Source organism: Populus trichocarpa, chromosome 7 (assembly GCF_000002775.5).
Source record: "Populus trichocarpa isolate Nisqually-1 chromosome 7, P.trichocarpa_v4.1, whole genome shotgun sequence".
Classification (NCBI taxonomy): domain Eukaryota; kingdom Viridiplantae; phylum Streptophyta; class Magnoliopsida; order Malpighiales; family Salicaceae; genus Populus; species Populus trichocarpa.
Window position 1 is genome coordinate 3,578,287 of NC_037291.2, and position 17,699 is coordinate 3,595,985.

At 32.9% G+C, this 17,699-nt stretch overlaps 1 protein-coding gene across 1 annotated transcript; it reads left to right on the forward strand.

Moving 5' to 3' along the window:
* Positions 1 to 823: 823 nt before the first annotated feature.
* On the forward strand, positions 824 to 3,250 carry LOC7477953 (patatin-like protein 3). Its single transcript, XM_002310696.3, has 7 exons — positions 824 to 1,152; positions 1,314 to 1,495; positions 1,630 to 1,816; positions 1,915 to 2,076; positions 2,182 to 2,484; positions 2,723 to 2,898; positions 3,011 to 3,250. The coding sequence occupies exons 1-7, from the start codon at positions 1,015 to 1,017 to the stop codon at positions 3,084 to 3,086; spliced, it is 1,224 nt and encodes a 407-aa protein (XP_002310732.1). The 5' UTR covers positions 824 to 1,014; the 3' UTR covers positions 3,087 to 3,250.
* Positions 3,251 to 17,699: the final 14,449 nt, after the last annotated feature.

The following is a 17,699-nucleotide window of genomic DNA, read 5'->3' on the forward strand; positions in this document are numbered from 1 at the left end:
TCTTTTTCTATTTTTGATAGCCAATAGTTTATACAAAAAAGAAATTACAGAAAAATAGAACAAATCCTTTCATTTAAAGATTGCCAATTTTTCTATTATAAATCAATCTTAGTAATTTACATTTTCAACTTTTCCTATCAATGAATAATAGTCTTATTAAATACGTAGACCAATCAAAACAAAAAAGAAAGAGGAAATAATTTTAATTTTTCAACAACCATTTAAAATTATTTGAAGGATAGATACAAGGTAAATACAACTGAATTCAAGCCATTTCTAGTCTTCAAATATATTTAATTAAATTCACTGCGCTTTTTATATATACATATGATGAAAGAACCATCTTTCCAGGTAATCCAAATTCCATTTGAGAGTTGTTAATTTCTTTCCTTTTGTTCCCTCCACTATTTTGGAAGCATGAAACACGTACGGAAGAACAAACGCAAACTCTACCGCTTGGTTGCTTCATTAGAAAAGTAACTTAAAAATTAGATATTATAATCAACAACCTTTCTTCCAACAATTAATTACTTGAATAATGTTCTACGATTATCGTGCCAAACCTTCCTAATTAATTAAATTCGTCAGGTCAGCGCTTTGATGCCTTGAGTTCTAATCTTATACTTAATGGATTAGAATGATCAATTAATAAGAGCTACCTAGCCAATGTTTTTATGATTTTATTTTATTTTTGATAACGTGTATGGCACCTTAGGCACCTCCAAATTATTATTAGGAAAGGAATCATTTCACCTAACATCGTTTAGTGCACTCTATATATACATATATATATACATATACATATACATATATATATATATACATATACATCTGAATACTCTTACATGTATATAGAGATAGACTACCAGCCACTTCTATGGATCAACTCCATTAAGTTGTTCTTCTATCCTTAAAATCAAACTGTTCCTCGTACTTACAGTACGTTACTTGTTGCTCATTCTATTTCTAATTCTGTCGATCCATTTTCAAGCTTCATCAACGTGCAACTCAAACATGTTGACAAGAAAAGGTTCTTTAAAAATTCAACCCCCAGTATACGGTAGTAAGATTACCATCCTTAGTATTGATGGAGGAGGGATTAGAGGAATCTTGCCCGGAGTCATTCTTGCTTACCTTGAAGCTCAACTACAGGTATGTATAATTTCGAAACTTCTCTAATTTAGTTGTTCCTCAAGAAATTAATTTTGCAGAAGCTATGATATACTTACTTTTATACAAGTGGACCATGAATATATCTATACGGAAAACGTATGGCTCTAATGTTATATATCTTTTATGGCTGGTGCATGTAGGCGCTTGATGGCGAGGATGCAAGGATTGCAGATTATTTTGATGTAATCTCAGGAACAAGTACTGGTGGTCTCATAACTGCAATGTTAGCTGCACCAAACGAACAGCAACGTCCTCTTTTTGATGCCAAAGATATAGTTCCTTTTTACCTTAACAATTCACCTAAAATTTTCCCACAAACAAGGTATAAAGACAAAGGATATATAATCCTTAGATATATATATTTGACATGATATATATACTGGACCATATATATCAATTTTGTGCCTAATGAAAATTTAATAATAGTTTTTGTTTTTGCATTCGGCTAAAATGCAGTGGGATTTTTGCCTGGCCAACAAATGTTTGGAAAGCTATATCTGGACCTAAGTATGATGGCAAGTATCTACACAAGCTGGTAAGAGATATATTAAAGGACACAAGGTTGCACCAAACCTTGACAAATGTGGTTATCCCAACTTTTGACATCAAGAAAATCCAGCCTGTGATCTTTTCTTCGTATCAGGTCATCTCTACATATTATTAACACGTCAGTTTTCAGTTTGGTTTTCTTTTTCTACTTCATTACTAACCTTAGTAAATTACATTCATTTCTTCATGGAGGTTCCAAACAATCCAATCAAAGATGCACTACTCTCAGACATATGCATAGCTACCTCAGCAGCTCCAACTTATTTTCCTCCTCATTATTTCAAGAACCAAGATGCACAAGGAAATTTTGAAGAATTTAACCTCATCGATGGTGGCATAGCTGCTAATAACCCAGTGAGATCCTCTCCAAAAAAAAAGAACAAAAAATGGAAGGAGCGTACTTTTAATTTGGTAACAATAGATATTTCATTAATTCGTCTGTCAATTTGATTCATGCAGACCTTGGTGGCCATTAGCGAAGTAGCCAAACAGATGTCTAAGAAGAATCCAGACTTTTTCCCTATCAAGCCAATGAATTATGAACGTTATCTGGTGATCTCTATTGGGACTGGTGCCAATAAGAATGGAACAACATACAGTGCTAAAGCAGCTTCAGAGTGGGGGGTTATCGGCTGGTTATTCCACAATGGACGTACTCCCTTGATAACTTGCTACAATAATGCTAGTTCTGATATGGTTGATTACCACAACTCTGTGGTTTTTCAAGCCTTTCATTCTGAAAATTACTACCTCCGGATTGATGTAAGAGTCTGTACATCAACATTATTTCTCAAAAACATAATATAGTATTAAGAAAAGGGTTCTTTGGCAGCTGGTACATAACATCTTTTCTTGTATGACCAAGCCACAGTATTTTATGAACAAATACGCGGATGAGATGATTGTTAGGTCAATGAAGAATATACTCTCCACAAGCTCAATGCCTTTTTTTTTTGTAAACTTATATTGATCAAACTAATTTAGCTATTCTGAAAATCAGGAGGACAAGCTGCAAGGTGATCTATCTTCTGTTGATATAGCAACAACAGAAAACTTGGAAAATCTAGTGAAAGTCGGAGAGGACCTGCTGAAGAGTCCAGTTTCGCGCATAAATTTGGACACTGGTGCATATGAACCGCTTGAGGATGGTGGTACATACGAAGAAGCACTCCAAAGGTAATATATAATTACAATTAATTAGCGTTACCCTTCCGCATCAGTATTTCTGATTATATATTGCTGGACTACCACACACTAAATTGTAAGTAAACACTTGTGATGCATGCAGGTTTGCAAAACTACTTTCAGAGGAAAGGAAACTCCGGCAGTCTAACTCAGCACCAGCCAAGGAAGAAGAAAACTAAAACTTGTTTGCTCTGTTGTATTGTAACTGGATTATAAAACACTTTTTTGTTTTTTGTTTTTCCATATACTGAGACGTCTATATTGTGTATTTAATAAGAACAAACAAGATCCACTCCTGAAATATATTACAATCTTGGATCTCGTATATTACTCCGATTTCATATGAGAATTGTATTCTTAGGATACGGTGTTGAGGGTTCGGGTATTGTTAAGAACAGGATCATGTACCCTATTTTTCTCATTGTGTTTTCAAAAATTATATTTTCAATAAAATTTAATTTTTGGTATTTAATTTAATTATGATGATAAAGAAAAAAGAAAGAAAGAAAAAGATTTTAGGGAGTGAAATTAGAAGAAAGAAAGAACAAGGGGTTAAGAAGATTAGGGACTAAAACAATAATGAGAGATTATGCAAAAGAGAAAAAGAATCTTTTTTTGAAGAATATTCTAAGAAAATTGCAAAATTATTGAAAGATATTCTACACATTAAAAAAATAAAATTTAATTAATTAGAACTTCATAGCCAGGAAAAAAAAATATAATTACCTAACATTATTTTTCTAGTTTAGTTTTCTTACAAAGGATCTCAAGCAATATTATTTTTCTAGTTTAGTTTTCTTACAAAGGATCTCAAGCAATATAAATAGAGAAAGAGATATAGAGAGAAGAGAGCACACCTCGACATTGAAAGAAAGAGTTTTTGCAAAGAAAAACCTAAGCAAATAGCAAAAGGAGACAAGATATAAGTTGTCAAATTGCCTAGAAAATCCAACAACACAACACCAACTTTCCAGCCTTCGATCTTCCATCTTCAATGGAGATGACTGACCCCGCCGACACCAACAACAAGAAAAAGAGGTCGTCTATATCACGGAGTCATCCATGCTCTTTCATGTCCCAATGGCACATGAAAAAACACCTCAAAAGCCAAACTAGTTGTCTCGTGTGTGTAGTACACACGCCAACACTGTTTTTTCCAACACTTTTCTTTCTTCATTCTAGCTCCCTAGTCCAGTTCCAACCGACTCCAACAACTCTTAAAGGTCAATTTTAACCCCTACATGTTATTTATTTGTTGATTGAATAATTTTGTGATTTCTTTCGTTAATCTTTGAATTGTGAACATGTATTAATTTGTATATTGTTTTGAATAAATTCATGATGAGCACATGATTTTCTTTTTTGGTTTATACTTGTATTAATTGAATTGGTAGGAATATTTATGATTTTTTATGGTGGATATGTTTCGAGGAATAATTAATTTGTTGTGCATTAATATAAATTGTGCAATAGAAAGAAATAAATCAAAACCCGAGTCTCCATTTATTATTATTTTGAATCTTGCCCTCATAATAAAAAACCAAGGATTACGCTTCATTTTCAAGCCTGCATCTCAAATCACCGCCCTAGGAATTTTTACCTCTAATAAAAATAAGTATTCATTTTAGATAAAATATTAACATGCATGTATAATATATATTTTTATCGTTAAAATCAAATAACAATATAGCTTATCTTAGGTGGGATGTTCTAAGGTGATTGTTATCTTCTCTTTAGTATAACCAGTCCCTTACCTAAAAATCTTTAAAAGACTAGTTAAGGTTTATAAAAATCATAAAACTAAGTGTCATATCATTTTTTATATTTATTTTTACCCCTTTCACATAATCAAATTATCGAGACGTTCCTCATGACAAAATGACGACTCTATTGGGGATTTAAGGTTAAGATTTGATTATTTGATTTTGTGACAATATGCTTGACATGCTTTGTATATATTTTATGCTTGATTGCTTAAACTAATTAATGTGTGTTTATTATTTGTTATTGCGTGATTTATGTTCTTATATATATCTTTGTCTATATAATTTTTTGTAAGCATTTTATACATCATCCATCTTTATTAATTTTATTCATCATTCTTTGAATTAGATATGGTTTATACTCATACTCTTATTACATGACATTTTGTCCTACACAAACTTCATCTAGTTAGCATATATGGAAATAGTGATAACTCGATGTGGTTTCGCCCTATGCTAGTACTCATGATACCTCAAACTCTCGTTGAGAGTTAATGAAGTGTGATTAGTAACCGATATATATTTTCTCGGTCTATACTTTTTGAGCTTCGTAGGCCTTGGAGCAAGCTTTTAAGGTTTGATTCCCAAAGTTATAATGGACCCTTTCAAAACTAATAGGATAGCAAACATATCCACATATAATGGCCAGAACTATTCCCCTAGGGTTTCTCCCTATAATACCACCGGACAAGTCTATTGTGTATGAGATTTTATGAGATAAGTGACAAGACAATTGAGATAAAAAAATACCCTCAACATCTTATTGTCAATCAAGTTGATAAACTCCTGTAAAGGTTAAGCAATAATGACATCACAAAAAGTCTGGCCATTATAAGCTTCTAATATAAAATGCCATGATTTTGTTAAAGAGAAAACTCAATATATCAAAGCTTTTGATATGTAGTTGATTCATTAAAATTTTATTGATTAACACTCAAAGGAAATAGTGTTGAGTGTATGAAGAATTAATAAACTATTTGGTATGTTCCTTAATTTCTAATGAATGAACTCTTGAAAAATCCTAGCATATTGAATAAGATGCATTATAGCTCACATCAAGTTTTCTGTTACCATGTAAAGTACCATGTAAAGAGGTTATGACCTTTTAAACATGACTAACAATAAAAGAAGTCATTTTTAAAGCACTTGAGCTTCCTGGATTTAAGTAAACTCTAGATCCAGAAGTATTAGAAAATAATGAATGAAGTTTAGCACCATATCAAAGGCATATTAGAAAATGGACTCCAAGTGGAAAGCCTTACCCATTTGGTCATCTCAAGTATCATCGAGTTTCATGTATCCTATATGTTATGAAATGTGAATATCATTATAGGAACCTAGGTCATTCATTTAAAAGTTACAACATCAAGTACCCAGTATAAGTTGGTAAACTACGGAGGTTGGTCCATGTAAACCTCTTATTGAAGTGTCCCATTCAAGAAGGCATTATGAACATCAAGTTGATTTATCTTCCAACTACGAGAAACAACAATAGTAAGTACCAAGCAAACCAAAGTTGGTTTAATAATAAGACTAAATGTTTCTGAGTAATTAACACCCTCATGCTGAGTGAACCCTCTAGCAATCAGACACGCTTTGTAGTGCTCAACACTACCATCAGTTTAATTTTGTAAACCCAACAACTACCAACAATATTTATAAAGGGTGAGAGGGAACTAGAGATCACGTACCATTAGAATGAAGAGCATTAAGTTTCTCTTGTATGGCATGATGCCAAATAATATACCAATTTACTTTCTTAAAAGTGAGAGGCTCATGATTAGGAGGAGAAGCCAAACGAGAAGAAGAGGAGACAATAAGATGAGCAATTTTATGCTGTCATGGGTGAAGAATCATGGGATGTTAACATGGGATAGCAAAGTCCGAGGCTGGTAGAAGAGAAAATTTTAAAAGATCATCCACCAAGTTTAGTCCAGGCAATGACATACCAATAGCGAATATCGGAGATGAGGATGCTAAAACAAGCAGAGATTGTGGGGAACTCAACACATCAAAGGATTGCAGGGAGGTGTTTGATCCTGGCACAGACCAGGACACAAACCATGAGGTGTCCAGTGAAATAGGAGAGTCATGTGCACAAAAAAAATCAAACAGTACTTGCACACTCATCAACAGAAGAAATAACAGGTGGAGATATAGTAGTAGGACTATAACATACCAAATGAGGGTCATGAAGGGATGATAAAGGCATTTGTGATAAAACAGCAAGGGACATCGTAATATATTTTGGGGAATATAAATAGGGTAGAAAGATGATGAGAAATTATAGAGTCGATGATTGTATCTATTCAAAATTTGCATGGGGAAAAATGTATTAATGAAATTTAAAATGTCTAGCAATATAAACCCGATTGGATGACAGAATAAGACAACGATAACCTAAGTGCGAAGAGCTATAACCAAAAAAGACACAAGAAGTAGATCAAAAATCTAATTTATAAGTATTGTAAGGGAAAAAAAAAGAAAAACATAAACAACCAAAAATACAAAGAAAATTGTAATTAGGAACAAACTAAAACAAGCATTCAAAAGGACATTTTTCATTCAAAATAGGAGTGGGCATGCAAATAATTAAATGGACAGAATTTGCATAGCCTAGTATTTTAATAGAGCATGACATTGACCAAAAAGTGTGAGACCAGGTTCAACAATGTGCCTATGACAACGCTCAATGGTGTCATTATGTTCATAAGTATCAGGATAAATTAAGCAATGATGAATGCCAATTTGTTTAAAATAAGTGTTTAACTTTTTATACTTTTCACTCTAATTACTTTGGACCAATTTAATTTTTATGGAGAACTGATGTTCAACATGAGCTTGAAATCATTGAAACATATTAAAGACATCAGATTTAGCAACAAGAGGAAAGAACCATATGTATTTTGTATGAGGATATACAAACATAATAAAGTAGTTAAAACCATCATAAGAAAACATAAAGGGGTCCCCAAAAATCACTAAATAGCAATTCAAATGGAGTAGAGGTTTTGTGACATGTAGGTCCTAAAAAAGGGAAGATTTTTCCAAAGAACATGCCTGACAATTAAAATAAGAATTTTTTAAAGTACAAGACACCTTTTTATTTGACATTAACAAACTTAAGTATGTGGACTAAGATGTCCAAGACAATGATGCCAAACATCAGCAGAGGTAGACAGACTGATAGACAATAATGTTTAAGGTAAAGACATTGTAGAAGATTCAAAGATAACATGAAAACCGTCCTTACTCTGACCTGAAAAAAGCACTTTCTTGGTTAGCAGATCCTTGACATAATATACAAACAAGTGAAATTCAAAAAAGACATTATTTTCAAGATAAAATTTCTAAACAAATAATAAAGGCTTTTTAATATGGGGAACATGTAGAATATTTGATAAGGTTAAGGTATGTTTTGATATGCAAATGATAGAGTGAGCAACACTCGATATACTAAGTCATTTACCATCACCAACATGTAGTTGATTAGTGTCCATATACGGTTCTGAATCAGTCATATTCATAAGATCAAGCATGGCATATTGATTAGCACATATGTCAAGAAACCAAGTAATTAGAGTAATACTATGATGATTATGGAATGCTAAGTTAGCATTCGCTGGCACAAAATAATTCACCAATTATGGACACTAAGAAGTAGAATGTCCTAAACCATAACATAACTGACAATTGGTTTGGTGATTATTAGACCACTTATTATTGTAGGCAAAACAACTACCATGCTGCCCATTCTGACGAGAATTATTGTTGTAATTGTTGTGGTTGTGGTGTCTCTATCCACGCTGAAACCAACCTCTAGAACCACGGTAAGAGAGTTGTAAAAACCACCCATTGATTGGCCATGAAACTGATGGGATTGACATTGAGCAAGGAAGGAAGAAGAGCTGCTGGACGGGGTAAGTAGTAGAGGGGCTGGAATGTTGGTCACAAGAGAACGTTTTTGAAGATATTCTTTAGTAAGTAAATGGTTATGCAACTCAGTATACATAGGTGGCCCAGTTTTCGTGGAGAGGCTAGTAACCAAGTCTTTGAATCCTCCATGAAAACCCCTAAAATATAGAGATTGAAGTTTGCCAAAGTAATGGGTTATCTAGCGGCAACAAGCTCGTCAAAGGGAGATTTAGCCTTTTATAAATAGACACTGACCGTGTCTCACCTTGTAATAGGTCTTGGAAAGACCCATGAAGATGCATAATATAAGAATTTGATGGTGAGGCAAGAGATTGCTTAAGAGTCTGCCATATGGAGGACAAGGTGTGTCCATCAATAACCAAGTGTAAGAGTTTAGTAGATAGAGAGGAAAAGAGACCACTTATAATCATATGATCTTATTGTTTCCATGACATAAATGTTGGATTGTGGACAAGAATAGCCATGGATGATGGTAGAAGATGAGAGGAAGAACATGGTAGAGATCCATCAACAAAAAAGTAAATACCCTAGCCTAGGAGATAAGGTTTCATCTGCATCCTCCAATACAAGTAATTGTTATGAGATAGTTTTAAGGGAATAACCTACTTTGTGTGGACTAAGAGAACCACAAAATAAAGATGAGAGCTAAGAGCAGAATCTGCAACAAGAGGGGCAGTTGGTAAGAGTTCAACAAACTGAGGAGAAGAAAACACTAATGTAGATAATGGCAACTGATGAAGCACAAAACTAGATATCATAATGAAAGAAGAATAAAGCGTTGGTGTAGAGGCTTGCAATTGTGGTATGATTGATGAAGAAAGAGCTGTTGGTAGAACAACTGAGCAAAATGACATTGCAAATTTACCAACAGCAGAATCAAGTGCAGTGTTGGTGTTTTGATTAGGACTCTTGAAGAATAGGTTTGAATAGATCTCTGGTACTAGATTAAGATATAATAAGTGTTTAGAAGGCTTAAACAATTGTATCAGTCATCCTTTTTTTTTATATACAATTAGAATTGTATACAATATTAACAATGCCACCCTAAGGAAGCATGTTTTGCTATATAATTGTTTTTCCTATAATAGTATCATATCCAATTAATAGAGCAATTAAATGGCAATTAACACTTTGTCTCAATTGAGTCGATTTTACAAGACAAAACACAAAGTGTTATGGAGCTAATCATTAATAAAACTTGAGTGATTTTGAATGATTGAATTAACACCATGATAAAATGATAGATAAAGCTTAATTTGCTCATCATTACTCCTGTCAAAAAGAAAATTTGTATTTTCACTAATATATTTTTAAAGGGAAAGATTTGATGGAAATTGACCAATTTAAGATTTATACGGGGAATTCAATTTTTTTTATATTATATTTTAAAGAAAGTGAAAATATTTTTTCGTGTGAATAGTGTCTAGTACGGGTAAGTGGGGTATATTGAAAAATACAAATTTTTTTAATTCTTAATTATGTTCTTCACAAGATTCGTGCTAGAGTAACAAGTCTTTTTTTACGCTAAACAAAAACAATGATATTTGGTTTGTTGTCCATTATACTGTGGATTTTACTTTAAGGAATGCATTAATTCTAGTTTAAATTGATGTAATTATTTGAAATATATAATTCCAAAAAAGAACAAAACAACAACCAAATTCTGTGAATGAGGACAAATTAATGCATGACACTTGTAAATAATTAAATTTCTCAAAATAACATGCTAATTTATAAACATTATTCATTGGCTTCGCACTTGAACTTTATTGCTTGATAATTTGAGGTGACCCACAAACAAAATCATGACACTGTTGACCCGTAATGCACCTTGAAAAGTTTTCCAGCATTTAGGATAATGCAGACGAGAAACTTAACGTAGAAAATAAGTGTAACTACAACTTTTATGCACCTGCTGAGGCCACTGGGTTTGGAAGCTGGATGTTATAGTCATCTTTTCAGAACAGACTTGTATGTATGGAGAAGATTTTGAGATTTTCTTTCGCAATTAGAATAATGGGGACCAACAATGAACAATCAAACTCAATGTTATATGCCGAAGATAGAGCGCAATGGGGAGTATAAATTGCTCAGTGCCAAGTGACACCTGGTGATTTCAATTATTTAGGTTTGTATTGACATGGAGATTAGAGAAGAAGAAGAAGAAAAAAAAAAAAAAGGCCCACCTGGATAAAATGTGGCCATGCCACATGCTGAGACGATCTGTCGTTTTCTGTGAGCTCCATGAGGACAAATTTTGGAATCTGATGCAGTGGAGATAGGGATACTTCCGGTTTCTCATTCTGACTGTGGGCCCAGCCCATCTTGTGGTGCCCGCGGTTTGCTATTCCTTTTACATTTCCATCTTCTCATTTTTTTCACCAATAAGAAGAGTTCGTAGAAAGAGACATCTAACTGAGTAAATCAACAACATAAAATCTTAAGTCTATTGTTCTTTTTTTTTTTTTTTTAATTTTAGCTAATTAAAGCAGATTAATAATAATAAAATGTTGGGTGCTTGCTGGAGGCATTATGGTCTTTGATACAAAAGAAATGGTTTTCTAATTTCCAATTTTCATTATTTTACTTGAAGCTCCATAATTAAAATAAGGTACTTCAAGAAAGGATTAATAATAATAATAATAATAATTAAAGTGGCAAATTGTTCACTTCGTCCAAAAGTACTCCATGCTAGTTACCGTTTCCTAATTTACAAGTGTACTTTTCTGAACAATAAATGAAAAGTCGTACACTCTTTAATATTTAAAACAGGTAAAAATAAATAAATAAATAAAAAATCTTCATGGAAATAAATACAGTAAAAAAGGAAGGTAATACATTCCCTGTCAAGTCCCACACTATGCTTCGAGTTCTACATTACAGTGATCGATCATAACTTGGCGTGTCAAGGTGCCTGATCTGGTACGTTGCGTGCCTGACTTCATCCCGTTCTAGGACAGAAAATGAAGTTTGATGGGTCATACATGAGACAGATAAAAAAACAAAATAGAAGTTTTAGCTAGCAAAGTGAAATTTGATTTAAAAATATTTATATTTTTTTTAAAAAAAGGATACTTAATTACTTATCTCTTCAAACTACCTTTCAAGGTGGTCCTTCTTCTTCATGCTTCGACACATTTGAGCTTCGGATCATGCTGGTTCTATAAGCTTAAGTGCCGTGTGTTTTAATGAGTATTTGGCAAGAATCTGATTCCACGTGCACAGTTTTGTATTAATTTATGCTAATAATTACTCTCTGTTATATTTTGAAGGTTCGAAAGTCTAATTTTGCAGCGGGCAACCATTGTCTCTTAAAAAAAAAAACAGAGAAAAAGGAAAAGGGCCACAACCTCCTTCCTTGTAATTGCTGAGTAACCATTACAGAGTACGAAATTCAGCTGTCTGCTAAGTGGCCCAGAATATCTGCTTGTAGGGCTTAAAACTTGAAGCTTTGAAGATGCGAAATATGATGCATTGAATATAATGGCGCGGTGATATTTCAAACTGAAGTGGTAGCTGTATGATATAAACACAGTTCTTCAACCTCCATGGCAGAAATAGGCAAATAGCAATCAAAAGTTGACGGTAAAAGCAATATGGAAATAGCAGATATAGCAACAAGCAGAACCAAGACATAACTAATTAACAGCAGCAATGCCTACAGAAAATAATTGAAGTTTTTGCAATTCTTGGTAGAATAGGAATTGTTTCTATATATTTTCTTTCAAACAACTGGAAATACCATTTTATATTTAAGTTGTTGAAACCTTTAATGTGTACACCAAGTTCTCGATTGATACATTATGGCCCATGCATAAATTATTGCCAAAAAATCCACATTCTTGCCAACCCTAATCGTAAAGTTTGATTGAACAAAAACTAAAAGAAATTTGTCCTTCCAGGGACCACATTCCCAGTCCGTAATTAGATGTAAATGTAATTAATTGAGCTTCTTTGCCAACAAAAGGAATGCCGTCAATGCAAGGAGGCCAATCTTGCTGACTCACACACACGTATTTTGGTCAGGCCAAAATTAATACATGTTGTTAGCTGCAATAAGTTTTCACTTGGTGTTAGAACAGACCAAACTGAAATATAATGTTGATGTTAACTATGTTGGTTAGTTAGCTGGAGGCTCTTTCCTTCTGCTTTAATCTCAAAGCTAGTTCGTAAGAAAAAATTCAGGTTGTTTTCTGCAGGACATGTAATAAAACTGATCGTTCTTTGATAAATTTATTCTTTAACAAAACCCCATTCGCATAGCTTTGCTGCAACAACGATTTTATTGTCAGCATAACTAGTAGCTTTGACAAGAACATGGTAAATCCTAGGAAACATAATGTTAAAAAGTCCCACCTAGCTGCCTATATAGGTGGTAAACTATCTAAGATAAATTGTATTATTTGATTGTCTGATAAAAAGTTAAAATATTATTAGATTTTTAATTGTTGATCCATTTAAGGTTTAAGAAAAGTCATCTTCAATAAAAAAGTTCTTATCTTATCGAATAAAAACCTAACTGTTCTAACATCAATAACAAAACGAACTTTCTTTTTAATATCGGCAATATGTTTTACGTATAAATTCATAATCCAGATACTAAAAGAAAAGAAAAAAAAAAATTTTTGGGTATTTTTAAAATATTGCCCTAGTTCTCATGACTTTAATAAATTGGTTATTAAAGCCAAAATGCATGCTAAAACATATATATGTATATTTTGTTGTATGAAAATATGATGTGATGATTTTTTTCTTATCTTTGAGAGACTTGGCCGTATGCATGAAAAAAAATTATTTTTTTTGTTTTATAATTTTTTGCAATGTTTTGAAAAAAACCAGGTATTTTAATACCGGATTTGTATCTTTACGGTATAAAAATACAAACTAATATTACACAAAATAGATAGAAAAATACACGAGAAAATCACAAATGTTTTAAGAAAGATTTTTTGGAATTTTTTTTTAAATTTTTAAAAACTTTAGGGTCGGGCCGAACCCGATCTAGAAATTTGGGCTGGGCCAGAAACGACCCAACCCAATGTTCACTGCATGAACAGTGAGCGTGAAATATAATTCACGTCAAAGAATAAAGAAGAATTTAATATTTTGATTTGTTCACGGTTAAAGATTATGAACTTACATGTAAGTCGTATTTCTAATATCCGATGAAAAGATAAAATTTTTAAAACTTCTTTAACACATCAAATCACGAAGCAGCTTACCTCAAGTAGGGTGCACTAAGGGTGCTAATACCTTTCTTAGTCACAACCAGTCTCTTACCCGTGAATCTCTGACAAGACTAGTACACTCAGGTTTCCAAGTAACCTTCAATCAAATACTAAGTGGCGAATCACAAGAACTCAACAAAGATCAATCAAACGAACGGAATGAAAAATTGCCAACAGACACCGCGCGGGGACATGTGACAAAGCTGAGAGAAATTGATGAGATTATGAATAAATTAATTAGACAAAGCTCTCTAATCAATTTCTTACCATCAAACGAATTTAATATTGAAAGCAATTCTCATTCACTCGGTCGTAGCCTTCAAAGTAAAATCTGTGAAATTATTCTATGCAAACATTCAAAAGCTTGACAATTTAACTTAGTTTATTCTTCCTTAATAAATCAAGATGAGAGTTGCAACAATCAAATTAATTCATTTGCTTCTTACTTTAGTTCCTAACAACAATTACGAATTAAAAAAAAGCTAGAAAGCATACACGCCATCGAAAAACAATTCACTAAACTTGAATAACAATCAATAACATAATTCTGAACAAGGAAAAATAAATACTTAAATCTGAAAGAATTACAATTATAATATTACTTCTCACAACTTGCTAATGGATATAATGTGTATTCTGTTTGAACCGAAAGCCAAATTTTAGTTCATAGCTACTGGAAAATTGACAAAAATAAAGAACAAAAGAATGTTACAAAGCTCATCTTTCAGTTATGTTCTACTTTATTTATTCTATCCTTTGGTTGTCAAATTTCCTCAGAATTCTTAGGCTAATTAGAAGTCCTTATGCTACCTCATTCCTTCCTTCTTTATCTCGTCCTTAATGTTGGTTAAATCCCTCAGAATTTATGTTGAAAATGGACTCCGCTATTGTCACAACTCTACTGTAATTCCAACTCTACTATAACTTAGACTTCGTTTCTGACTTGATTTCTTGCAATATCCGACTATCCCAGCTATATTCTTTCATTCATGGCATGTTCGAGGCTTAATCTGTACCTTTCTTAGGTCCTAAGTCCCACCATTTCTATGTCAGACTCTCAGCCGTAATGAGATGCTTGACATTGTTAGTTTCCTCATCAAATTAGGAGACCAATCTTGTCCTTCAGATTGCATCCGGATTTTCACCTTCAAAATGATTTTATCTGACTTGGAATCCTTCATAAAAGTTGTAGTCATGGATGTAGAAGATTTTGGGCTTTTGAACCACATAATTTCACTATCTGAGGCTCAAGATATGCCCATTTGAATCTGTAGTGTGAAAGTAGAGAATTTTGCTGCAAATAAGATTTCAGTTTAATTTTGCAGGTCTGATTAGAGGTCCAAACGAACTTGTATTTCTGCCCATAATACCTTCCTAGAAAGCTTGATATGTGTACTTTAACTTTGATTCAGCCCATGTTCACATTCTGAAATTATAACTCAATGAAAAACCTATCACAAAAGGCAAGTATGAAACATAAAATGCATAAATTTGTATCTTGTAGCAATTACTTCACAAAGTCTCTTAGGCATGCCAAACTCATAAAAATGACTTCCAATAAGCTCAGATAAGCTCAAAACACATTAAAAAACGATCATAAATAAATAAAAACATATATATATTTTGTACTTATCACTGATTTTTTAGTGAGTTGTGTTGTGGGTGAAAAAGGTTGTTGATGGAGCTAAAGGCGATGTGTCTATAAGAGGAAAAGGAAATCAAACCATTAGTGTTGATGGTAATGATGGTAGGCATTGTGAGGTTGATTTACAACTAGGTTATTAATTTTTTTAGGGGAAAGATTTTGTGGATTGTAATGGTGGAAATGTATTTCAGATTCTCTTTGGTGGTTGGAGATTTAACATATTAATGGATGGTTTATGGTGGCGGTAAGGTGGTTTGTGGTGTTTTTGGATCAGACTGAATTATGTTGAAAATTTGCTATGATTTTAGAGTAGTTCGGGTTAGAAAGTGTGAGAGAGTGAAGAAAAGGTGTGTCATTCATCTTTGAACCTTAATTGGATGATGATTTGCAACCCATATGAGATTTTGACATGTTATTCATGATGATGAGATCTTCAACTTAGATAGCATTGATTGTTGAGAACCTTCCACCTTTAGATATTTTCAAAAGACCTGATGAGAACTAGTCTTTTTCTTTGTTCTTGATGGAATCCATCCTTATAATGATAAATTTTATGCCTTTATGTATATTCTCTAGCTGATTTAGAGAAAAGCTTTGTGATTAGTGGAAAAGTTTGAATACGTTATGATTCCATAGTTTTTTTCACATCAAGATTATTTTCCGCGTAAGAATTTCTTTTGTGTTTATTTAATTTTCACATTTTATTTTTGTTAATCGATTCATACTATTTTTAATTGGATGAAGAGAGAAAAGAATTAGTACTTGCGATTGTGAATTGAATTATATTGGTGCCTTTTTAAAAGCAAGTTTAACTAATATATAAAAGATGAGCTAAGCAACAATTTAAGTGCATCCACATACTGACAGGCGTGAAAACGCCAAGGTTTGAGAGCAACGAATAGAAATAGAAATGATGCATTCTGCTATTTTGGAAAAGGCTTGAGAAGGTGTGTTTGGGTCAATTTTGCCAAGGACAAGGGGATATCCCCACCGCAGTTGTTGTCTCCAAATGGACCACAATTGTTCTTAAATGCATGAATGTGACAATGTGAGAGGTGTTTTACAACATGATCTTATAGCTAGGTATGGATGATGACGACCCTTTTCCAGTCTTGTGTCAAAAACAAATGGAATTCCTTTTTTTGTCCAGTAGTGCCTTCTCTCCTTGTGTTGCTGGTTTGAGTCTTTTTCTTCTTCTTTTAATCACAATTGCATCACTTGATCAAAAACCCATTTTATGTACTCTACAGACGTTCTGTCAGCTTATGGTTAAGGTTCACTGTTTGGCATGTACTCTTATGATTTCTTGTTCGCCACTATGTTCTTTGTAGAAATATAGATAAGGTTTTGAACTTTCGAATTAAAGTGATTCTTGCACAATCTTCATCAAAACTCTTGATTTGGCGTGTGCATGGAATCAATTTCCCAACAATCGACAGCTTCAATTTGTGCGTGCATATTGCTATAATTCCCCGTTTGTCGAGTACAAATTGGTCCAAATTACAATGCATTCGAAATCATTCGCATCATCATTCTTTCCTAGGAAAGAAAAGGTGTCGAAGAATTGCATAGCATTGACTAATTTTTGGACAATTACCTTCTTAGCTTCCCAATTCCCAACGTAAAGTGTTTTAAAACTACTATACTTTGCTTGGTTTTAGTAAGAAAAAAAGGAAAATTGTTTGATTTACAATATATTTAATTATAAGTTGGGAATTAAGAACAGGATAGTGTATAATAAGGGTATTCATGGTTTGGCTTGGACCAAAAAATCTAGCCGCATTGAGAGTTAGTATTTTTTTATAATATAATCCAAATAAAATTGAAACCAATTCAAATCAAACTGAATTGGTTTAGATAGAATTGTTTTTTTTATTTTCACATTAAAAACTAAAAATACTAGAAAACAAAATCAATCATATTGTTCATCCAAGCCAGAACATCTAGTCAGATCAAATCATTACAAACAATAGGGCAACTGCAAAGCACTCTTTCTTTCCCTGCACTAGCATTAAACAAGATCATCAATTTTAGATCTCTCAATTTCACCCAATAATCCAGCACAACAAAATTTTCTTACATGTGGAAAATGGACACAAACAGATGGTGGAAAGTTAAAACCACAACTACATTGATGCAAGATATCATCAATTAATTGAGATATTATAGGGTTAGTAAAGTATGTATAAGCTAACCCGGATATTCATATTAATAAAAAAA